We start from the raw sequence: 24,762 nt of genomic DNA, 5'->3' as shown, positions 1-24,762 counted from the left end.
CGGGCGCCCCGAAGCGACGCCGCGGCGCGCAGCCAATCAGCGCGGAGCGCGGGCACAGGCGGGAGCCCCGCGCGCGCGGGCCGGGCTGGGGCAGCGGAGGGAGCGGCGGCGCCATGGTAACGGCCGGCGGGGGGGTGCTTCGCCCCTCGGCCATGGGGGGCTGTGAGGGGGGTAGCCCTCAGCCCTGGGGGCGGGGGGGTGTGGTGGCCTTCCAGCGCCTAAATGGGGCTTACAGCTAAGGCAGAGGGTTCTCCCCGTGGTTCCTAGCGTCAGGATTAGGGGGAATGGTATTTGTCGCGCAGGGGGTAGGTTTGGATTAGGTATAAGGAGGGAATTCTTCACTCAGAGGGAGGTGAGGCGCTGGCACAGGCTGCCCAGAGAAACTTTGGTGCCCCATCCCTGGAGGTGCTCAAGGCCAGGCTGGATGGGCCTTTGGGCAGCCTGGTCTGATGGGAGGTGTCCCTGCCCATGGAACGGCTTGGAACTGGGTGATCCTTAAAGTCCCTTCCAACCCAAGTCACTCTATGATTCTGTGATTTCTGTAATTCACTTGCCTTCAACAGAGATCTCAGCTGTGTGGTCTTTTTGGGTCGTGACAAATTAGATGTGTCGTTTGCACGTCTTTTGTTGATATTCCTTATCTGTATGTGAGAGACAATAGCAGCAATTGTGAAATCTTGAAGTAAAAGCGTTTTTCCCTTGGGGGGAGGAGGGTATCATTATTGTTTATTTTCCTTCACCAGCTAAACATTTTTTTAAGAAGGTCTTATTTTTTTGAAGAATCTTTAAGGAAGAAGTTGGTGTATTTACCAAGTAAAAAAAAAAAGTTTACCTAATCGTGTACTGCCTGTTTTACCTAGTTGTGTGTTGCCTGTGTACGAGGCAAGAAGGAATAACATGTCAACGCTTGAATAACAAGAAAGAATAACGTGTCAAGAATAACAATGCAAAGCTCCAAGATGAGTGGTAAAGCAACACAAAAAACCTCGGTTTTTGAGGTATGAAGTACAAACAGAAACCTTGTATTACCATACAGAAAAAGGGGAAACTGAATGATACAAGGAAAGATATATGCAAAAAACATGACACTTTGATGTAAGTACTTTAGAAGTTAAAATTAACAGCAGGGTATTAGGGACCACAGATGAATTTAGTTGCTGGTATAGAGAGAGGCCTATAGTATCTCCTCAAAATATATACATTTTGTAACTGTAAAAGCAGGTGGGAAAGTTTTGAAGGTCAACAATGTTAAAATCATTGTAATCTTTTAAACATCTTTTGCTACGTATTTGGAGATATTTATTTCGTATCATATTTTCACACTGATGATTTGTATCACTGAGTAGTGGTCCAGGGTGAAATGGGGATCAGACTTTTGGGGGATGAGATCTCAACACTGCTTTCAAGTTTCCCGATGTTATTTTTGTTTGTTTTGTTTTGCTTTAACTTCAGGCCCTCTCAGCTCTGCTGCTTTGGCTTTTTGTGGTGAATATGATCTATTAAAGCTTTATTTCTGTTTGTCCCCTTGCCAATTTCTGGTCTCAGAGAAAAAAAAAAGTCGCATCTCAAGACTGCTTAGCTTCTTTATTAGCTTTCTGTGGGGGGACTTAGCTGGAGCCATTTCAGAAGTCTTAATAAATTATGTGAGCTAGTTCTCTTTCATGTTATGGAGACATTCCAAGACTGTTAAGAAGATAATGATTTTCCTTTGTAAAAACTGTACTCGTTAGACCTTATCAGATCATGGTGATCCAGATTTCTTAGTGTTCTGTTTTTAATTATTGATGCAACAAATTTGCCAGGAAGGCTTAGTAGAGGTATTGCTACTTTTCAGTTTTCTAGAATACTGTCAGTGTTCAGGGAGAGATTATGATTATTTCATTTTTTTCTTAACCACTCTGCTATGGCATTCTTGAACTTTGGAAGTACTAGTTGAATATTTCACTCTTTTTTGAAATTAATTTGTTCAGCATATTTTTCTGTGATGCCTTACTTTTATTCTGAAAAAGAACAAAAGGTTGACTTAGGAATTTCTGCATCATTAAGATGATGAAGACACTTATTTCTTCTTTGTGTGTTTATTAATGCTTCTTTTTAATCTTTACCTATTTGGTGGGCTCAGTGATCCATTTAAATACTTTTAAAAATGTCCTAACTGTTAAAAAAAACTCCCTTTGAGTGCCATTTTGGCCTTTCTGTTTTTTCTCTTACTTGCTATTGTCACTTAATGTCTCTCTCTATGGACTTAACTGGGATCACATTTTTAAATATCTATGTTTCTATTTAACCCAACGGTTTCTCAAACTTTATAACTTAACCCTTGATGCTTTTCTGCTGGCCATCCAAGTGCTCTCTTTATTTAGTTGCCTGCATATCTTTCAGGTTCTTTTGTTGTTCGTTTTTTTCTAGCAACCCCCAGGACACTTGAATTCCAAGTGTTTTTGTTTAACATCTGAAAAGTGTCCTAAGGAGAAATAGATTAGGACACTTACTATAAGACAGAGCAGAAGTAACTATCCTTAAGAGCTTTGTGGATATATGAAGAAAATTATGGCTTTGAAGATACGCACTTATTCTCTCATTGTTTCTTTATTTAAGTTGTCAGGAAAAACAAAAAGAGCAAGAACATGCAGATGATTCAAAGCAGTTTTCAAAATTCAGGTCTTTGTGATTCAATTAAAAATGTTTTTAGTGTCCTTTTTCAAAATTTTGCTACAATATTAAAGTTAGTTGATGTTACTAAATGATTAGGTCCTGTCTAGAAATACTGGGGAGTTAACTAAAAACTTCCGTACCCAAAGGGATTGCTCTGGTACTTGTTTGACCTAACATAGCAGGTATGATTCAGTAATGTGTTAATAATTATTGTTGATCTGCATAGTAACCACTAGATTTGCTTGTGAATAGTCTGAAGAACCAAGTTCTGTAGATGCCAAGGAGGAACTCTTGGATGAATGTGAGAGTATCTGGGAGCAGATGGAAGAGGTATGTAAATCATGAATATTGGACCAGATTTGTTGTTAACTGTACTGAGCATTTTTTGTTATTTCCTCTTCCTTCATTGTATGCTTACTGCACCCCCTCCAAAGAAACAACAACAGCAAAAGGAAGACGACCTTCAAAAAGGCCAAAGGTAGATGTGCTGGCAGGAATGAAGAATGCTTTGTGGTGTCAATATTTGTTTACGGTGTGCTGATTTAGTTAAATGTTTAGTGGGAGTTAAATATTTAATAGAATGGGAGTATGTATTAAAACTAGGGAAAACAGAAAAATAGTTGTATTCTGGTAGTATGGTTACACTGAGACTGAGATCCTTCTTACTTCAGCCTCATGCAAGGTGGGAGTCAGTTATGGTTCACAAGTACTTAAGGTCTTATATAGGAAAGACACAATGGGAGGAGAAAGAGAGGCTCAGAAGGATGGTTCTGTTAGCATACACTCATGCAAACTGACGGTTACATCCTCAATCATAAAATTTATCTTGCTTGACAGACAATCCAAAATGCTAATGATAACATTTTAAAGCAAGTTGTTTTTATTTGCATTTTTTTACTTAGGCCAGTCCCAGCAAAGATAAACTTTTAACAGTTGTGAGCAAACGTTATGTATTCTATAAGATTCTGCTAAGTTTACTGAAAACTCATGTTCTAAATTATATTTTGAGTGTCTTAATTGCTTCACTTGAGTTTTACATGGTTTTTATGTACCACTTATTTGCTTGTGTTTTTACATTATAATTTCAAGGCATTAAAGTATCAGAAACTGATGTAAGAATGCTTCTCATCTTAAAGTATAACAAAGTACATACAGACCATGGTTCGTAAATTGCATAGAATTAGATTTTAAAAGGATAATGTGATTTTATTTGCTTTTATGTGTAAACCTAACACTTTTTCATGTTATTAAGAATTTGGAACAATGCACGTGTTAATACTGAACAAGTGGCAGGGAATCCTGTACTAGGAAGGTTTCTGAAATATTCTCATAGGTTACCAACAGAAGTTTTGCTTGGTACCGTTTCAGAGGTTGTGAACTTTCTTTGAGAGTTTCAAATTAGAGGAGAAAACAGAATGTTTATTATTTTTAATTTCATTGAAAAAAAGTCTCATTCCCAGCATGACCATAACAATACAGGAAGATTAAAATGTGTGTTATATGCAAGGGATGTTGCATCCTGGATGGAAGTATGCTTTAGCAAAAAAGTTTAAATAACTGATAATCATTGAATTAGTACCTCAGGTTATATGGTTTGTGATGCAGTGTTCCAGTTATAGTGTCACAATTAGCAGCTCTTACTGGAGAAATCCTATGCTGTGTTTAGTTCCAAAATACTAGCAATAAGATTTCCAAGAACCACTTAGTAATTCTGCTTAGTAGAGTGCATCCTGCGCTGTCCTGGAGCAGAACAAATTGCTGACCGTTACAAAACAAGAAAGAGTTTATTTAGCAGGTGACTTATGCTAAAGCCTTGGATAGCTGTGGTGACCTGAACTTCAGTCTTGGTATACATCCCATTGCAGTCAATGGGAGCTGATACATTGCACTCAAAAAACAAAAACAAAACAAACAAACAAACAAAAAAACCACCTGAAGTATATTGCCCTACTAAATGATTTGAAACAAAATGTGTATTATAATGTGGTATCTCTATTTAGAAAGCTAGGATAGTAGCACTTAGTGTGCTAATTACTTTGTAGCAGATTCCCCAATTCAGCCTTGTCCATGACTTGTCATTTTTTCCCAGTTTCTCATGCTCTTTCTCTGTTCAGTATCTTTCTCCATACCAACTTTTCCCTTTTAACTTGCCATTTTCCTGAAATCATACATCCTCTTTTGTTAGCTGATGGTTTTCTACTTTTCAATTAAGTTCTACTTTTTTACTGCAGTATGGTTTCAAACTATTTCTTATTTGCTGTTCTGGGTCAAATTCCAAGGGACATGGTAAGAGCCAAGTAAAAGCTTTTTTTCTTATAATAAACAGTTTTTGGTGGAATTTCTAAACATCATATTTCTTTGCTGCAAAAGGCATGAGTGAGTAAACATTTTCTGTCTTTTGTTTGTTTTTTACCCAGTGTCAGAGCAAGCTAACACTTATAAAAGCAGAACCACTGGCAGAATCAGATGCCAAAGTAAGACATTTTTCTTTTATACTCCACAAAATACTTGTTTTTCTGTAATGAAATGATGTGCTTCCAAAAGAAGGAAAGGAAATTATCTTCACTTACTCTCTAAAGTTGGCAGCTTTACTTGTATTAACTTTGAGACTTTATTTTGAAGTATATTAGTGTCCAGCAAATGCTGAAAAGTTGCGTTTTTGTATAACAAAAAGGTTACAAGCAGTCCTATATGTACAACCTGATGTATGACTAACATAAGCAGCAAATCATTGTACATGTATTTTTAAAACTATATCCCTTTAGTTTTATTCTGGAAATTTGTTTTTGGAAACTAGAATTTTCACAATTTGTGGATATCATTAGAAAACGTATATGCTTGAATTAGAAATTATTAGAGTGATGTTGACTGCATGAACATGAGCTCCTATATCCTGAAATTTTGGGGAACATGGAAAAAGGCACTGTTGGCTCACTGTTTAGTTGCTTGTAAATTCTTAATACGAACTTTTAAAATGGAATTTGTTTGTGGACCATAAATTTGAAAATATATTGGATGGGTGAGTGAAATACATACATTTTATAAATCTTCTTACAGGACTTCGGTAAGTATATTCAGATAGTTCATTCAATATATTTGAATAATTAACAGAAAGTATTTTTTCAGAGATGTATTTGTAGAACACATTCAGATATTGAATTACTAATGTTTATCTCTTGCTACTAATAAACTGTGTTCTAAACTGTTATTTAATCAGAATAAATAATAAGTAAAGATGGATATTTACATCCATACAATACAATCTTTTTCTTCTTACAGGACTAGATAAAATCCTAACAGCAGAAATAATTCTTGTATAATTTTCATTGGGTGTAGGCGCAGAGTTTTTAAGCTTCTTTCCAGCTTTACTGTAGTGCACCTTGTATACTTGTAATTGTGCCTTGTAAAAGCCTTGTAATTAATACTCAAACTTTGAAGATGTGCTTTTCTTAAAAACCCTTATAGCAAGACAATGATTAAATGGAGTTGCAAGGATATATTATTGTACTTCATGACAGAAAATGGGGAGGAGAGGAAAAGGTCATGTTGGACCCTCTGTCAGCAATTTTGTTATGATCTTATTAAATCCCTGATATAGGCACTTCTATTTTCATTGCGGCTGGCAAAGAAGCTGTGGGTTTTTTCTTGCTCTTAATCTTGTCACTGATGTTCACTTCTTAATCACCTTAAGATCATAATCTTGCAATGTACTCCATGTAGTTTTATTCTTTAAGCTTCGGGATGATTCTGTTCTATAATGTCATGGTTTCCTTACTGAGCAGCGTATTTTGCTGGGAATATATATATAGTGTGTGAGAGAGACACCTGATATGAATACCGGCTGTATCTCTTTGTCTGTTGAAGAGTGCTTGATTTACAGCTGCTGAAAGGTGGTGTTAAGTTATTTGTATATCTGATGTCCAGTTACTGGAGCAACCAGAACACTTTGTACATCCTTTTTATCGAGTTTAAAAGATGAAAGAGCAGAGTGATGGTATTGTCAAGAGTGGTGCTCCAGTATTACAAAAGGGATTGATGCCACCTGATGTGCAAAATGAAAAACATCTGTATGGTAGTTCATTTATTTTGGTTTGAGTTTTTTTGTTGTTGTTGTTGTTTTGCTTTTCCCAATTCTGCCTAATATTTTAAAAGGTTGTCTTTTGGAGATGTACTTCTCAAAGTTATTTTCAAAGTTATTTTGAGTGGTGAAAAGCAACACTTACGTTTTTGATTCTTAATATATTTATTATGAGATCTTGCCTGATGATTCTTAGCACTTTTTTCTCCTTCTATTTCCATCGGTTGAGGAAAAGCTAAATGCAATCTGCAGTGCCTTTTACTGAATGCATTGAATGCTTGACTATATTAGCAGTACTTGTTGCATTTCAATGATAGGTTAACTTCCTATCAGACATTGTATGATACATACATATGATAATACATATTACATATAGGTGTATTTGAAGAAAAATAATAGGTGCAGTCCCCAGCTTCAGGAAATGGAATAGTAATAATGCATATATTCTTTCTCTAAAGCGTAATAAACTAAATACATTTAATTTAAACTAAGTACATTTTTTATGGATCTGTGGCTTTTTTTGTTGTTGTTGTTGTTGTTTTGTTTTTCATAAACTTTTTTCTGAACCAATGTGTAGTCTTATTGCTGCTATATTTTCAGTGATTACAGTGAGCTAGAGTAGTAGTCCAAAACATTTTTTTCTTGAGTCCACATATGGAGTTTTGATAGAAGATATATTTGACTACTGGTTGGCTGTGTTGTGTTTTTTTTTTTTTGGGGGGGGGGGGGGGCGGGGGAAGACATTCTTTTATTTAGTCATCACGCCTATCAATATCAGTCTACTTAACCTTACATGTGTATCAGCCATGCATCTAAGAAGTAATGAGGGTGTGAAATATTATTGTGGCTTGCAGTGGCTCATCTTCAGTTGTGGTGATTGTCAGATATTGAAGAGGAAGTTAAGGGGAAAAATACCAATTCAGGGTATTTCTGATTTCCACCTTTTGGAATAAGAATGAAAACATTTCTTGATCACTGGAACTGGCTTTTTTAATCCTTTTGAAGGTATAAATTGTGTATTCCAATAGGTGCTCTTTTGTTGTGTGTTTTTTTTTTTCTGTATAAACCTAATAAATGAATTTTTATCCCAATCTATCTTATTTTACTCTGGAACAACTCAACACACTTAAACAGATCCTTAATTTCTTGTTATACAGCTTTCCTTGTTAACGATGCGAATGAAAGCTTTAACAGCGGAGTTTACTCAATGGCAGAAAAGAAGTCCTGAAAGTAAGTAGCTGCTTACATGTAAGGCTTACTCACATTAACTTTTGCAAGGTCTTTTATCTGAGCATCTTAGGCCATGTATGTTTTTCTCTCATTGTATTATGTTATGTATGTCTTGTTGTATTACCATGCTAAACTAGTTAATATGTAACATTTCCCACCATAGCATGTATGTTTAATTTATAGTTGTTATGCCATATTCTTTTATCATTTCAGTTCCTCTCAAAGCAAGGTCTACTGTAACATACGATTCTGGACAAGAACGCGTAGTTCCTTCCACTATCAGTCAGTTAAATGGGAAATAATTGTTAGCAGATTTCCTAAAATGTCTTGCCCCAGATCACAAAAGCTTGTTATGCTGTCACCCGTTTTTTTTCTTCCTTTCTGTGATTGTTTCACAGAAGCGTAGAATCATAGTTTGTGTTGGGAGGGATCACCAAGTTCCAACCCCCTGCAGGGACACCTCCTACCAGACCAGGTTGCCCAAAACCTCATGAAACCTGGCCTTGAACACTTCAGAGATGGCACATCCACAGCTTCTCTGGGCAACCTGTGCCAATGCCCCACCACCGTCTGAGTAAAGAACTTCTTCCATATATCTAATCAAAATCTGTTTTCTTTTAAAGCCATTCCCCCTTGTCTTATCACTACATTCCCTGACAAAGAGTCCTTCTCCTGCCTTCCTGTAGGCCCCCTTAGGTACTGGAAGGCTGCTGTATGGTCTCCCCCGAGGCTTTTCTCCTCCAGGCTGAACAACCCCAACTCCCTCAGCCTGTTTTCATGGAGAGGTGCTCCAGCTCCTTGGTGATCCTCGTGGCCCCCCTCAGGACTTATTCGAATATGTCCACATCCTTCTTGTGCTGGGGGCCCTAGAGGTGAACACAGGGCTCCAGGTGGGGTCTCACAAGAGCAGAGGGGCAGAATCACCTCCCTCGCCCTGCTGGTCATGCTGCTTTTGGTGCAGCCCAGGACCCGGCTGGCTTTCTGGGCTGCAGGTGCTCATTGCTGGCTTATGGTGAGCTTCTCATCAAGGACCCACAGGTCCTTCTCCTCAGGGCTGCTCTCAATCCATTCTCTGCCCAGCCTTTATTTGTGCCTGGGATTGCCCAGTCCCAGGTGCATGACCTTGCACTTGGCCCTGTTGAACCCCATGAGGTTCGCATAGGCCCATCTCTCAGGCCTACTGAGGTCCCGCTGGATGGCATCCCTTCCCTCCAGCGTGTCGACCACACCACAGCTTGGTGTCATCGGCAAACTTGCCAAGGGTGCATGCAAGCCTGCTGTCCATGTCTCCAACAAAGACGTTAAATAATACCAGTCCCTATACAAACCGCTGAGGGACTCCACTCATTACGGGTCTACACCTGGACATTGAGCCACTGACTGCAACTCTTTGAATGTGACCACCAAGCAAATTCCTTATCCACAGAGTGGTCTTACATCAAACTCATGTCTCTCCAAATTAGAGACAAGGATATTGTCCAGGGCAGTGTCAAATGCTTTGCACAAGTTCAGGTAGATGACATCTGTCACCTTTCGTATTTCTCCCCCATTTCTTTAATCTGTACTTCCTTTTTAGGACAGAACTACTTTGGTAAATGGCTAGTTCTGTCTTCTTGCTGTTATAAAAGAGGCTGATATATTTTTAATCATTGCAAGTGTGGCTAAATACCTAATTGTAATTTATCCAGATATATTTTTACCTGTACTTCCTTGTTTTTTTTGTTTTTTTGTTTGTTTGTTTTTCAATTAATTTTGTACAGAAGTGTGCTTTATTATCATTTACTAGCTGAAACCTTGAAGCGAACTTTTAGTGGTAAACCCACTACTCTGTTTTAAAATACCTGAAATGCCTGACCCCTTTAAATTCAAGCTAGATAAAGAGGTAAAAACTCTTTTAATTTATTGCTACAATACAGGAATCGAGCTGACTTAGTGATCCTAAGAAGCACAAACCACTGAGACAAGTGGTAGGTCTCATAGTTGTTCAGCATATCTGTCAGAACAAACAAATTTCTCAGTTCTTCCAAATGCCTTCTGTATGTAAGCATCAGTGCTAACTGATTCTGCTCTGTTTTAAGGCTGATGTGACCAGACAATGCGAAAGTAACCATTCAGTATTTAACTGTGAGTAAAGTAATCTGCTCTTCCAGATGTCCTATTTAGAGACTCATAAGACAGTTTACACTGCACCGTCACTAGTATTTGTTAGCATCCACTTTTATGTCCCATGTCAAGGACCTGTTAGCACCTTTCAGCCTAGTAACATTTGTTCATTTATCTTTAAATGCATACATTGGCTCAACTCTTTTGAATTTTTTAATGCCAGACGAGTCTTGGTCTTCCTAACATTCCTAGCATTTTGGAAACCCAATGTAGACAGCAAATGGTGATTTTCAATACTCTGGTCGCACTGGAATGCGTTTCTAGGTGAACATTAAAGTCACTTCTCTAGCTTCTTTCAAAGCTCAGTTAACTGCTGCATAGCATATGAACAAGTAATAGGGGTTAGAAAAATACAAATGGTTCTCTTTTCTTATAAATAGATGCTGTTTTTCTGTTGGAATAAATTTATAGTTCATGTGCTTTGCAAGCCTGTGAGAGTAGTCAGCCCCAAATGCTTCTTAGAGTAGAGGTATGTAGACCAAAAGTATGACATTGAATAAATTTAGGAAATACTGGTTCTTGGCTGCTGTTCGTGAATAAGCCGCTGGCTGAAAGGAAATGAACTGAAAACACTCTTCATTTTTATCTGGATAAAATACCTGGAGATGTTAGGTTTCTTTACAAAAACATGCAATTATTTTAAACTTCAGGCTATTTGTTTAAAAATATTCTTGGGGCTTGACCTGTTTTTATTGGCTTGCTGAGTTGCTTCACTCAACCATTCATACTTGTTCCCAGGTGATAAGATTTATTACTAGAAATCTTAATTTTATACTGGAGAGATGATCTATGCATATCATAGTACAAATAATATCATTCTGCAGTCATAGCTTTGCCTTTTTGGCTACTTTTATAAGAGAAGGAAAAAAGAAGCTGCTGCTAAGAATTTAAATAGGGTTACAGTGGGTATATGAAAATGGAGGGTCTACTGTGCTTAAATTTTTCACGTTCTTCATGCCTTCTTTCTACCTTGTTCTGGTTTATCTGTGACAGGCAGCTCAGCACCACAGATCTGCGTGCTCACATCCCTGGGTGGGATAGGAGAGAGAACTAGAAAGGTAAAAGTGTGAGAACTCGTGGGTTGAGGCAGATGGTATACTAGGTAAAGCAAAAGCCTTGTACACAAGCAAAGCAGAACAGGGAATTCATTCACTACTGCCTATCAGCAGGCAGGTGTTCAGTCACTTCAAGGAAAGTAGGGCTCATTAGACATAAAGGTTTCTTGGGAAGACAAACTCCATTACTCTGAACGTCCCTCCCTCTTTCTTTTTCCCAGCTTTTATTCTGGAGCGTGTTGTGTGGTATGAAGCATGTCTTTGGCCAGTCTGGGCCAGCTGTCTTGGCTGTGTCCCCTCGCAGCTCCTGGTGCACCCCCAGCCTCCTCGCTGGCAGGGCAGCACGAGGAGCTGAAAAGTCCTTGGCTCTGTTTAAGGACTGCTCTGCAACAACTGAAAACATCAGTGTGTTATCAGCACTTTTCAGGAAAAATCCAAAACATAGCATCATACAAGCTGCTACAGAGAAAATTTACTCTATCCCAGCCAACACCATGGCATACCTATTGTTTGTTTTGAAGGAGCAATTACTTGATTGAAAACACTGTCTGAATTAATCTAAATAGGAGTAACAGAAATTGCTAATTGCTAATATGGTATGAATGTCAGGCTGACTTGTTACTTCGGATTTTGTTTTTAGTAATGGCTAGCTTATTTCTTGTAAATGAGGGCCTGTCACGGTATTTCAAATTTAAGCCTTATTTTCAGAGGTTGTAACTTGGCAATTTTACATTTCTTTGGGCACAATATTGGCAAATACATGCTCACTATAATCACAGGGGGGTGAAGGGGAGGTGTTGAATAGGTTTCTCCAAATATGACAATGAAAGGAACTCTAATGTGGGTGTAAATCAACATGGAATGTTATCAACCGCACATAGGATAATCATGTCCTTAAAAAAAAGATATTGGTCTAATAAAACCAGCACAGATGGCTGCCTCCTACAGTTCTTAAACATAAGCTCGATATGGGAGTGCTATACTCATATTTTGTTTTGAGATTTAGAGACAATAATTTTCAAAGTAAAAAATTTATTCTGAGATGTAATTTGATTGCATTTTGAGCTCACTGGTTTGGCAGATTACATTTTCATCACTGAACAAATACTGCTTAAAATTACTAATACAAGGTTTCTCAAAATTTGTAGAGAATGTAAAACTACTGTAAAATTACTTTATCACAAATGTACTTTTAGAAATTAATGGAATCCACTGTATTGTATTTAGGAAAAAATGCTTTTATGGGAGGTTTAATATTTTTCATTTTTGTTACTGGAATTTTTATTGAAGTAGAATCATAGAGTGGTTTGGGTTAGAAGGACCCTTAAGGACCACTCAGTTCCAACCCCCTGCCATGTGCAAGGACACCTCCCACCAGACCAGGTTGCCCAAAGCCCCATCCAGCCTGGCCTTGAGCACTTCCAGGGTTGGGGCATACACAGCTTCTCTGGGCAACCTCTGCCAGTGCCTCACCACCCTCTGAGTGAAGAGCTTATTCCTTACATCTAATCTAAACCTTCCCTCTTGTAGTTTAAAGCCATTACCCCTTGTCCTATCACTCCACTCCTTGGCAGAGTCCCTCCCCAGCTTTTCTGTAGGCCCCCATTAGGTACTGGCAGGTCTCCCCAGAGCCTTCTCTTCTCCGGGCTGAACAACCCCAACTCCCTCAGCCTGTTTTCACAGGAGAGGTGCTCCAGCCCCTTGTTCATCCTTTTGGACTCCCCTCAGGACTTGTTTGAATATGTCCATGTCCTTCTTGTGCTGGGGGCCCCAGAGCTGAACGCAGGACTTCAGGTGTGTCTCATGAGAGCAGTTTTAAAATAACTGAATTCCTTGACCCCTTTAAATACAAGCTAGATAAAGAAAAGAGGTAAAAAACAGTTTATTACTACAGTACAGGAATCCAGTTCACTTAGTGATCCTAAGAAAATGCAGTTGGATGTCCTGCTGCAGTTGACACTGCTTTATGTTACAGGGTTGGACTACAAAATCTCCGGAGGTCCCTTCCAACTTTAACTAGTCTGTGACCCTGTGAAACTGTCATTCTCTGCATAACTTAAATTTGATATTTGCAAAGTGTGGGGATACAGACTGTAGAAAATGTGGCCAAACATTCAGATGAAGTAAGTTTTTATAATGTCATAAAATGAGTTGGGTATGCAATGGAAAAACTAGTGTATGTCAGCTCTCAAAGTAAAATTAAGATAACACTGATCATTCTCAGGGTTCCTTAGTTATCTGATGAACATGTGTTACAGTGAATTTGAAGAATGGAGCAATTTGATTCCACACATTGATATTGATGGAATCTTTTCCACCAAAAAATCAGGCTTGCTTGACTTGATGTACATACTTCACATTTCAGTGTTACGTGCCTGTGTTCATTCATGTATAAAAAAGTAATGCAAAAGTGTTAACACATTTTTTTTTCACTCCAAAGTGACAGAATATTAGCCCAGCATTTTAGAGGCTACAATAGTTTCTCTCTAGACAGACTGCTTTTCAGTAAAAACAAACCTATATCACACAGTGCATAAAAGTCAATTCATTATATTTTTCAGTAATTTCGACTAATCCAGAGGTACTGCTAACATTAGGAAAAGAAGAGGTAAGTCTCTTTGTTAATAGATATCACTTTTTTGAAAAAATGAAAAACTACAGCTGTTCCTGTGGTGGTCTATTGATAAGCTATTTTGTATGTTTCTTTAGGCATTGTGGCTGTTCTGATGTTTATCTTCCTCTGAATTATAATTACTGAAATTTCTTAGTTGCAATGAATGACTTTTTTAAGCAAAAGTTTTCAATGTATTGCATTTCATGCTTGGTATAAAATAGCGTAACATTATATGTTACAAAGAATTGCTGGTATTCATAGATCTGGCATTCAGTGCAAATATATCTTTGAGTTCTACCAAACTTGAAAGAAAGGGCAAATCAAGAATATGTTAGCGGTAGCATTACACTATATTAGTTGGACACTGCTATGCAACAGTAGCTGATAATGTGCATGTTACTACGTGTTTTGTTTTTTTTTTAAAAGTACCTTTTGGTTTTCTTCCTCCAAGCAGCTTTCTTCCCTCTGGAATCACTGACAACAGAAAACCCAACTGCAGTTAAGAGCCAGAGTTAATGTGTTGTTTGGTTACAAACTGATTTGACTGTATTGCTCTAACACGTTTGATCTGATACTCCATTTTGTGGCTTGTTTTGTTGAGGGTTCCAATCTTTTTTCAGGTATCGCATACACAGGGCACACTTGCATCTGTAGAATAATTTTTGTTTGAGCAGGTTATAAAATAGTTTCCACTGTCTGTGGAGGCAAAATACAACCAAAATCATAGGTTTTTATTAAAAGACATAAAATGTTAGAAATATTGCATTTTAGAACATAATGCATTATTGAAAGACCCAATCCTCTGAGATGTATGTTTCCTACCATTGGGAGCACATATAGCTTCTGGCTGCAGTATCTTTGTTTCTTCCTCTTTCCTCTCCCGTGTAGGTCCTTATCATTGAGGACCATGTAATTCATGTAAGCACTTAGTCTTTCTTGCAGCATCTTCGTTTTTCAACGCTATACCTTTTATAATAGTGTATTTAACATGGATTCATTCTTGCAAATAGCTTCAGTGAGTTTAAAAAATGCAGCCCTGCTGCTGTAGGTGTTTTCAGTGTTTCTTCAGGTAGGCAGTTCACGTGTGTGCTTCATGATCTGCTTTGGGTGCTGTGAAGAACTTTGTTGTTTTACAGAGCTTCAATAAGACATTAATGAGCATCTGGATTAGAGACATTTTATATGGCTCTAAACACATTTAAAAATAGTATGTCACTCCATAGTCTGATTTCTTAAGAAATTACAGATAGCATGCCCTCTTCACCTAATATATGAAAACAGTTTTACAGATATAACCTTACATAGAACAAATACTAGGGATTTGACTATCTGCAAACTGTAGGTTTATTTTTACTTTTTTACAGTTGCAGAAAGTAAAAAAAGATCTTGAAATGGTGCTGTCAACAGTTCAGTCAAGGAATAAAAAACTGAAAGAAGATCTGGAAAGGTAATACAGTAATTTGGACTTAAGAATGTTGTAAGGCTTTTTTTTTTTTTTTTTTACCACAAATTATTCTTCTGATTGTTTAAGGAAAACTGTATGTATCAGTTGTGCCACTTGATATTTTTCATGTTTCAAAGAGAACAGCGGTGGCATGACGAACAGGAGAAGATACTAGATGCTCTTAAAGAAATTGAAAAAAAGATGGAAAATGAAGTTGTATCACATTCCAAAAAAAGGTACTGCTATAATACTGAGTTTTTTTGTCTTGAAGAATTTAAATTTCAAGAGAAGCAAGTGAGCAAACGAATTCTTAAAAAATGTACTACTTGTTTTGTAAAATAAATCAAATAATAGGATTATGATTTTGTAACGATAGAAAATAAGCAATTTTTAATTGAGAAAAATGTTAATTTTTCTGTTGAATTTGATATTCTATTGTTATGTTTTTACTATTATATTGGATACTAGAGCATTCCGAGAACTGAAAGATGAAATCTTGAAAGTAAAAGCATATAAGGAAGAACTCTTGAATGCTTTGGGTGAGTTCCTAGAAGAACATTTTCCCCTTCCGGAGGAAGATGGAAGAGCTAAAAAGAAAAAAAAGGTGAGGGTTGTTTTCTTTTGGTGTTTTTGTTTTGTTTTGTTAAGTATTGAATTTGTAATGTTCAATTTTTATTTAATTAGATATAGTATCTTTTTAAAGTCACTAGCAGAGAGTCTTCTGCTATATTCTAAAATAAGTAAATAATTATATTCTTACAGCTGATCCTTTATGTTTAATCAACATTTTTCAGCTTGGTTTATTTTATCTAAGGCTGTTCCCAGCTGGATATTTTCTTTTTTAATGCACATAGCCTTTACCCAATAAGATTCATAGTGATGTATTGTATTTCTTACTGGACTGCAGTCTGTGCCAGATTTGGAAATGGTGAGGGGTTCACTCCAAATCGTTACACTTTTTTTTTTTTTTTTTTTTTTTTACTGGACTAGGCAAGTGGATTCATATTTTCCTTGGCAAAGCAAATTTTAATTGCCTAACAATGTTTTTGGAACAATAATAGGGACAAGTGTTTATAATTACAGCATAGTTTAGAATGTTAACCATCAGTTTCTGTTCAGACAAACTCGGCCAAAAATTATCTTAAACTTTAGGGAAAATAGGCAGTCAGGGAGTATTTTGCATAACAAATTCAAAGTCTGCAGTAAAAATAAACCTTTTACCACTACTATTTGAAAGACTAGTTACAAAATGCTACAAAAAAGGTGGGGGTTGAATTGCATTTCAGACACACTTCAGAACACAGAAATAGATTTCTGAATCTAGTTCCCTGTTATTGCAGACAACCACATAATACAATTTCTAGATTATGATTGAGCTTAATTTAAAATTTTGTTGTTGTTGTTAATCCTGTTCCTATTGGAGTTTGTGCTAGTGCCTCAATGCTCTGGTTAGAAACTGTCTCCTAATTTACAGTTTAAATTTATTCATGTCTAACACAGATCCATGTATTCTTATGCCAGTATTGTCCTTAGAATAGTTCTTTTTCTTTCTTGTGTTTACTTCTCCTGATGTATTTATAGACAGCAATCTTATCCCCTTTCTTTCTTTGCTTTGCAAATAGAACTAACATAGCTTTCCTGTTCTTTTGTAAGTTTTTCATTTCCTTGGCTTATCCTAATACCCATTTTCTATATTTGCTTCCTCTAGGATTCATCTTTTGTTGGAATCTGGTAGAAACCAGTATTATAAACAGAATATTACTAGCTCATAATCACCACAAAAACAACAAATTAAACCCTTGTCTTTTTTCTTGCTGTTATTTCTAACTGATGTGCCCTAAGCTTCTATTAAAAAGTCTTGGTTTCACTCCGAACTACGTACTTAGCACATAGAAATACCAAATCCACCCTTTGAGGCGCAATGATTGTCTTTGAAGTCATACACATGTTCCTGTAGTATATTTCAGTTCTTCTATATATCAGTGCCTTCCAGTATCCTGCTATAACTAAGTATTGATCGTGCCTACATTTTGTGAAACCATTAAGAAAATAAATTTCAGGGACTTAATTAACAGTCTTCTTTCAATCAATTATTTCCTCATTTCAGCCTCATCTGTCATCTCCCTGTTTGCTGGTTCTTATTATAGTTTCTCCAGGACATTTCAAGTGCCAATGACTTTCCCAGATGCATTTTAAGCAGTTGTCCATTTTTTTTCCCATGGATGTCATTGTAATTTATTTTAAAATATATTTTGTATGAGATAGATTAGTTCATTTGCTACCATATATGTGATGTCAGAGAAAAATTCAGGCTGGAAGTGGCCTCTGGTTTTCTTCCAATCCAACCCAATCATCAAGGTATGGCCAGTTTCAAGGTTGGATTAAGTTGCTCATAGTTATATCCAGTGAATTTTTAAATGTGTGAAACAGTGAATTTGTGTGTGTTCTTCAGAATTGTGAGGAAGACTTTATTTTATAATTTCTCACCCCAGAGCAAAATTCAACTCCTTGAATTTGCTCAGCCTTTGTTATACCGATTGTTAGAACATATTAGTAACACTGCCTTTGTCTCTTTTCCCTGCAATTTTCCATATTAAAATGTAAAGAAAAAAGGATCACACGAGGTCTTCGGGATAAATCTGCCCTTTCCCTCCTCACAGAAGCTCACCTTCTACCTTTTATGATTTTACTTCAAAGTAAAAATTTATTTTGATATATTAGCAAGGTCTTATCTTGTCTTAATTTTATTTATACATTTCTTGAGTTCTTAAATACAGTTTATTTTCTGATCAGTCCTGTCTCTCTCTCCATTTTTTCTATTTCTGGTCCTAGTGAGTTCATAGCTGCTTTATCTTTAAACTCAGTTGGATCTCCCTGGCTCAGCTACTGGTCCCCCACAATCTGCATCTAAGTGATTAACTGTGAAGGCTGGAGAGACAGCCATTTTCCCCTATGTTATTTGCCTGAATGTGTCAGAAATACAAATTGTTTGCATTAGCAATAGGATGGTGCTAGGTGGGTTCACAACTCATTGATAACATCTCTTACCAGCTTGGTTCAATGCTCTCGAAGCACCTAACTCTTAACTCTGTCAGTAGTTTTCTTTCGCATCATGGATGCTTCTTGTGCTCTCAGTAGTTCTGTGTGACTGAACGTGCTTATGGGGCTGACAGCAACATGAACTGCTGTGAACCTGTTCTGGTTCCACCCTCATGTTACCAGACATCAGCACCTGGGACTGGGAGCAGGCAGAGAGACTGAATCAGTTAGCTTTTGTTGCCACAGCCTGACACCTTTGGTATGGATATGGATTGAAGTAAGAATTACCTTGCATTTTAAATCTTAGGCATAGGGAGGTATACTTAATTATCTAAGATTAAATGTAACAATTTTAAAGCAATTCTTAATTACTTTAATAATAATAAGTTATTAAAGTAATCATTAGTTAAAACACCTTGATGATAACTTCTTGGTACAGGTACTAAGGAAGCTGACTAGGAAGGGTGCCCTCTAAATTTGTTGCTTCTAAACAGAGAGGGTCTCATGTGAAGTGGCAATTGGTGTTTGTCTTGGATATAGTGATCATAGAGTAGTCAAGTTTAAAATCTCTGGTGGTAGGAGGAAAACTGCCACCAAACCTTTAACCCTGGATATGGGAAGAGCAGACTTCAGGCTGCTCAGGGAACTAGTTAGTAATGTCCAACGGGAAACTGCTTTTGAAGACAATGGGGGTCCATCACTGCTAGTAAATTTTTAAGTACCACCTCTTAAGAGCACAGGAACAGGCAATTCCAAAATGATAGAAGTCAATCAGGTGGGGCAGAAGGCCAGGTTGGCTGAGCAGGGATCTTCTAGAAATTAGGCGGAAAAATAAAGTGTGGCCACAGGAAACAAGGCCAGGTGACATGGGAGGACTACAGGGATACTGTTCATCGTTACAGGGAGAAAATTCATGCAGTCAGAGCTCAGTTAGAGTTGTAGTTGGCCAGTACTGTGAGTGACAATTAAAATGGCTGTCTTTTAAAATATGTTAACAGCAAAAGGGAGACCAGAGAAAACTAGTCCATTACTTGATGAGGATGGTCAGTTAACAAATAGAGATGTAGACAAAGCAGAGACATTTAATGCCTTCTTTGCCTCTGTCTTTAACACCGAAGATGGGCTCCAGGACCCCCAGAGCCCTGAGTGGGAGGACCATAACTGTAGTAACAATAAACTCCCAGCCAGCCCTCAATTTGTGCAGGATTTGGTGCTCCAGCTGGGTGCATATAATGTATGGGGCCCTATATGATTAATCCCAGGAAACTCAGAGAGCTGGCTGATGTCATTGCAAGGCCTCTCAATTATTTTTCAATGGTCCTGAGAATCTGGAGAGGTCCCAGTTGACTGGAAGCCAGCAAATGTCCTAATTTTCCAAGAAGGGCAAGAAAAACACCTGAAAGACAATGCAGTGATTGGTCATAGCCAACATGGGTTCAGGAGGGGTAGGTCCTGTTTAACAAACTTAATTTTCTTTTAGGACAAGGTCAACCACCTAGTTGACCAAGGGAAGACACTTGATGTGATTTTCAGAAGATTTCAGAATTTCAGAAGATTTCAGAAGAGCTTTCGATATGGTGGCCTGAGGGCCATAGTAAATGGGGTTCATTAGGCTGGTGGCCAGTCACTAGTGGGGTTGCATGGGGCTCCATTTTAGGGCCAGTTTGCTTTAATGTTTTCAGAAATAACTTGAGTACAGGACTTGAAGGTATACTAAGTGAGTTTGTGGATGGCACTAAATTGGGAGGAGCTGTTGACTCTGCCAAAGGTAGAAAGGCCTTACAGAGAGAGCTTGACAGACTAGGGGGGCTGGGCAATCCCCAACCATAGGAAGTTTAACAAGAGCAAGTGCCAGATTCCGCACCTGGGATGGGGCTACCCTGTATATATGTACAGGCTGTGGGACAAGAGGCTGGAGAGCAGTCCCACAGAAAGGGATCAGGGGGTTCTGGTTGATGGCAAGTTGAACATGATGCAGCAGTGTGCCCTGTCAGCAAAAGGGGCTAACTCTGTACCCTGGGGTGCATCAGGCACAGCATTGGTAGCTGGTCAGGGGAAAGGGATTGTCCTGCTCTGCTCTGCACTGGTGCAGCCTCACCTTGAGTACTGCATGCGGTTCTGGGCACCACAGTACAAAAAGGACGTGAAACTGTTAGAGAGCCTCTAAAGGAGGGCTACAAAGCTGGTGAAGGGTCTAGAGGGGAAGATGTATGAGCGACTGAGGTCCCTTGATTCGTTCAGCCCAGAGCAGGCTGAGGGGAGGCCTCATGGCAGCCTACAGCTCCCTCAGGAGGGGAGCGGAGGGGCAGGCGCTGAGCTCTGCTCTCTGGGGACAGCGACAGGACCCGAGGGAACAGCACGGAGCTGGGACAGGGGAGGGTCGGGCTGGGTGTCAGGGAAAGGTTCTGCACTGAGAACTGGGACAGGCTCCCCAGGGCAGCGGTCACGGTACCGAGCCTGATGGAGTTCAAGGGGCGTTTGGACAAGGCTCTCAGACATCTGGTTTGGTTTTTGGGTGGTCTTGTGTGGAGCCAGGAGTTGGACTCGATGATCCTTGTGGGTTCCTTCCAACACTGAATCTGTGATTCAATGATGCTATGATTAACAATATTAAAGTGTATGATATTGCACTGATTAATGATTTAAATCCTACCTTGTATTTGTATTATAACTAAACAAAAAGTATATTATTTTCAAGTGTTCTGTTCTATGCAATAAAATAGTTGTGTGATTTATTTGTCTTAAATTAATTTAAATTAATTAAATCTGTCAGTTAAGATATTTCCTGAATATTTAGTTTGGGGGCTTTGTTAATTTGGCTGGTGTGGTTATCTTTGCAGAAAAAGTCTGAAGAGCCAGCTACACAACTGATAACACTGCATGAAATTTTAGAGGTGAGATGATTTTGTTACGTAGAGATTCACGTGATTTTCTACTACTCAGATCTGATCACAATATATTAATAAGATAACAGTATACGGCATGCAATTAAGATATTTAAAAAGTAAAATGTTTAAGAATGTTACATTCCTATTTTAATTCCTATAAAATTAAACCCTCAAATTTTTACTAAAATCTTGGCAGTAGTTTAGATAACTGTATTTTCTGTTTGATCTGGAGAATGATTGATTATTCCTTACTTCTTTATTTTACAGTGTTTTTCTTAAAGAACTTTTATGAGCCTTAGTGGCTCATGTGAGGGAATCAAATACTTTGGTTAAGAAAAAAAATCAAATAGTTCCATTTCATGCTCTGTTTTGTACTATGTAAATACAAATATTTCTGAAATGTAGTACACTAACAGAGAACTAAGTAATATATAGTCTCTTGTATTAACTGGATTGTAATATTTCATATGAGGAAATTGGTGAGTCTGATTCATGTGTTAATGTATATTATTTATGTATAATCTAGTGGATTAAGTGTGATACACACTGATTAGTGTGTATTTTTCATTTCAGTGTAAATTACGATCTTGAATTAGAAAACGTAATTCTAAAAGACCATTAAATATCTTTTCACTAGCATTGTTCCTTCTTGTCTTAAATGTAATTTCCTATTCCTCCTGCATCCTTACTCTTCAAATGCTTGTAAGCATCTATGTGTAAAACCTTCCCTAGAACTAGAAAATAAAAATAAAACAATTTTTAAAGGGTGTTTTTTGTTTTGTTTTGTTTTGTTGAGGGAAAACTTGATGAATAACAACACTCTGGTGTTAAGATGGTACGATCCGGTCACTATGACATTGTTGTACTTTAGTTTAAAGCCCAGACAGTGAATTGGTACTTATATCATCAAAATCATTTTACATCCCTCAAGTATCTCAGTGTGCCTATTAATGCCAAATTAGGCAGACCTTGAAAACAAATCAGAATTTGAAATAGGCATGTTCCTTACAGAAATCAAGTTTTAAAGCTCTTTTAATGCTTTAAAATTGTCCTTCTTATTTTTCTGATAATATTAATCTCTTTAAAACGTGAACACATCCAAGTAATATCAGATTTCCATTTGGAAGAACATAATAGTTCCAGCAAGTAATATCAGATTTCCATTTGGAAGAACATAATAGTTCCAGCAGTTCAGATTTATTCTTAATTTTAACTGTTTTGGCCCAAATTGTGAATGTCCCTTATCTTTCTTTTATGTTTTGTGTTTTTTTTTCTCTCTTGAGCAACTTGGTTCTGGTTTCAAGTGCCTGTTAAATTTCAAAACTGTTTGCTTAGATATAGATAATAGTTTCTTGAAGAGACAAATTAAAAGTCGTCTTTGCATTGTAATTACAGACTTAGGATTTGCTGTTGTGAGAATGTAATGGATTCCCAGAATTGCAACCAATGTATGTGTTCCTGACCATGTCTCCTTAATCCCTGTTTGCTTTTTGAATAAGAAGTGTACATTTTTTAATAAAGGCTAGGTACATACATATAAATTATTTAGATACATTAATATCTGCTTCATTAAATTAGCATAAGACACCTCAGAAAGCTGTAATCTCATTTATCATTAAGCTTCAGAATTTTTATTTCAATAATTTTGTTCAATTAATGAGCTATAATTTTTAATATATAAATGTAGTGATTTTTTTTTTCCTTTTACACAGTTTGAGGATTATTCCTATTGGATTGAGGATTTAGTGAAACTAACTTAAGATTTGAAAGATGTTTATAATACAAATTCATGTAAATAGCCATAAAAGGCTGTTTTGGAGTATCAGATGTCAGAAAGGACTAAAACATCTAAAACAATGTAATTGGAGTAAATATTCAGAATTGGAGCAGATGAATATAAAAGACAAACTGGGACAATTCTTTGAAGTGTTCTGAAAAAAAGGAAGAGCATTTCTTGTTCTGAAAATAGCATTAGGTGTTTGGGGAGAGAAATAAAGTCTGTTAATGAGGATTTTGATGCATTTTTTTCTTCAGTAGTAAAGAGGAGAGGTAGGCAGAATATTTTGTACCTATTAAAACCGGGAAAGCTAGGACATTTACAGTATCTTAACAGAAAGATGTAATATCTGGGGTGAAGAGAGAAAGTACCATAGGATAGGTAAAGTTAAATCATCTGTAGGTATATATTCCAAGTGATCAATATTACACGGGTATGAACGTGGTCTTCAAAAACACAAAAAGAACATCAAAACTGGGGTTTGCATTTAAGTCTATTAGCTAACGATATACTTTGATAAAGAAAGAATGAGGAGTAAGGAGTTATTTAGAGGTGCTGAATAGGTGCTGAATTTTTCTAAGATGCTTGTCATGCCCAAACAAGAAGTGATAATAAGAATTTGCATAATCCACTTATGATATAAGCAGAAGGATTTTGGTATGTAAAAGCAGTGAAACTGTCAAACGATCACAGTGATGCTTAACTTCTCATAGGCATAAAGTTTTTTATTTCTAACACTGCCTACAGTAGGACACAAAATACAGGAAAAAAAGTCAATTAAATCTAGGAAGACATTTCTTTTTTTAGCTTACTAGTGAGAAGACATTTAGAAAAATTGTAAGATGGACATTCTTTTCTTATAGAATCTGAAGAATTGGTGGAGAAAGACTATTTGTTGGTAGTCAGTTATGGCTTTGATATGAGTTATTTCCAAACAACTGGCTTTCTCTCTTACTTGATGCTTTTAACCCCGTATTAACAGATACTGGCTAAAGATTAATTATGTAAGGTTTTACTGTCTTAATGTTCATATTTTTTAGGCATTTACAATTACACCATCTAAAATCCAATAAAAATTTTAGATAGGCGGTGAAAAACTCAGTCTGGATAAAAGAATTCCAGTTCTAATTTTTACATCATGTTCTAAATCTTGTACTTTTGGTCTTCCAGATCCTTATAAATAAATTATTGAGGACACCGCATGAACCCTATGTAACAATCAACGACTCATTTTGGCCACCTTATATTGAGCTGCTTCTGCGATGTGGAATTGCCCTGAGACATCCAGAAGATCCAGACAGGATACGCCTAGAAGCCTTTCACCAATAGTGTGAAGATTTCTTTTCTTTAAAACAGAGCAAAGCACCAGTCCTCTTCTCGGGAAGACACACTTATGTTTTATGATGAATGTATGTGTTTGTATCAGCAACTTGATCAGTAAAGAACTTAGTAATCTGCTTACCTTAAAAGTCATATTTTGTATGTGACTATTCTGTGCTTTTTAACTCTTCTCAATTTCATTTGGTATTTCTATGCGCTCTGTAGAGTGAAGATCTGAAGTAGCTTGACTCCTTTATGAACAATATGTTGTTTCCTAGAGGCTTTGCAAATAAATATATTGCTCTTAAGATATACACTGTGGAAAGTTGACACATCTTTCTGTGCAAAGGGCTGATGATGTTGAGCATTTAACTCTACAACTGCGTATTTCCTTAACTGCCTCTTTTTGGGTTATGCTGCGTCTCAGAGATGTGAAACCTAAATAGAAAGGGCAGACCTGTACAGTGAATTAAAATCAACCACTGAGTATCAAACATGT

The 24,762-nt window shown here is 37.2% G+C and overlaps 1 protein-coding gene across 5 annotated transcripts; it reads left to right on the top strand.

Annotated features, from left to right (window-relative positions):
- Window position 1: 1 nt before the first annotated feature.
- CENPK (centromere protein K) lies at window positions 2-24,762 on the top strand. 5 transcript variants are annotated; one of them, XM_035553669.2, is made up of 11 exons: window positions 2-116; window positions 861-998; window positions 2,908-2,985; window positions 5,073-5,129; window positions 7,891-7,963; window positions 13,743-13,789; window positions 15,160-15,242; window positions 15,377-15,475; window positions 15,708-15,843; window positions 21,119-21,172; window positions 24,114-24,762. In XM_035553669.2, exons 2-11 carry the CDS (start codon window positions 945-947, stop codon window positions 24,270-24,272), a joined length of 840 nt encoding a protein of 279 aa, XP_035409562.1. In that variant the 5' UTR covers window positions 2-116; window positions 861-944; the 3' UTR covers window positions 24,273-24,762. The 5 variants fall into 5 exon arrangements, with proteins under 5 accessions (XP_035409562.1, XP_035409565.1, XP_035409564.1 ...); XM_035553672.2 differs by having other exon boundaries at window positions 2,882-2,985; XM_035553671.2 differs by having other exon boundaries at window positions 861-1,095.

Source organism: Cygnus atratus, chromosome Z, assembly GCF_013377495.2.
Source record: "Cygnus atratus isolate AKBS03 ecotype Queensland, Australia chromosome Z, CAtr_DNAZoo_HiC_assembly, whole genome shotgun sequence".
Lineage (NCBI taxonomy): Eukaryota > Metazoa > Chordata > Aves > Anseriformes > Anatidae > Cygnus > Cygnus atratus.
Note: the sequence above shows the minus strand (reverse complement) of the source record. Positions and strands in the feature narration are given on the sequence as shown.

What these genes read in the sequence shown, in the direction of transcription:
- CENPK (XM_035553669.2), top strand. Translation starts at nt 945, where the DNA reads ATGCAAAGCTCCAAGATGAGTGGTAAAGCAACACAAAAAACCTCGGTT. An exon ending in GTATCACATTCCAAAAAAAG is followed by an intron (nt 15,476 to 15,707) that starts GTACTGCTATAA and finishes ATTGGATACTAG; the next exon opens with AGCATTCCGAGAACTGAAAG. An exon ending in GAGCTAAAAAGAAAAAAAAG is followed by an intron (nt 15,844 to 21,118) that starts GTGAGGGTTGTT and finishes TTATCTTTGCAG; the next exon opens with AAAAAGTCTGAAGAGCCAGC.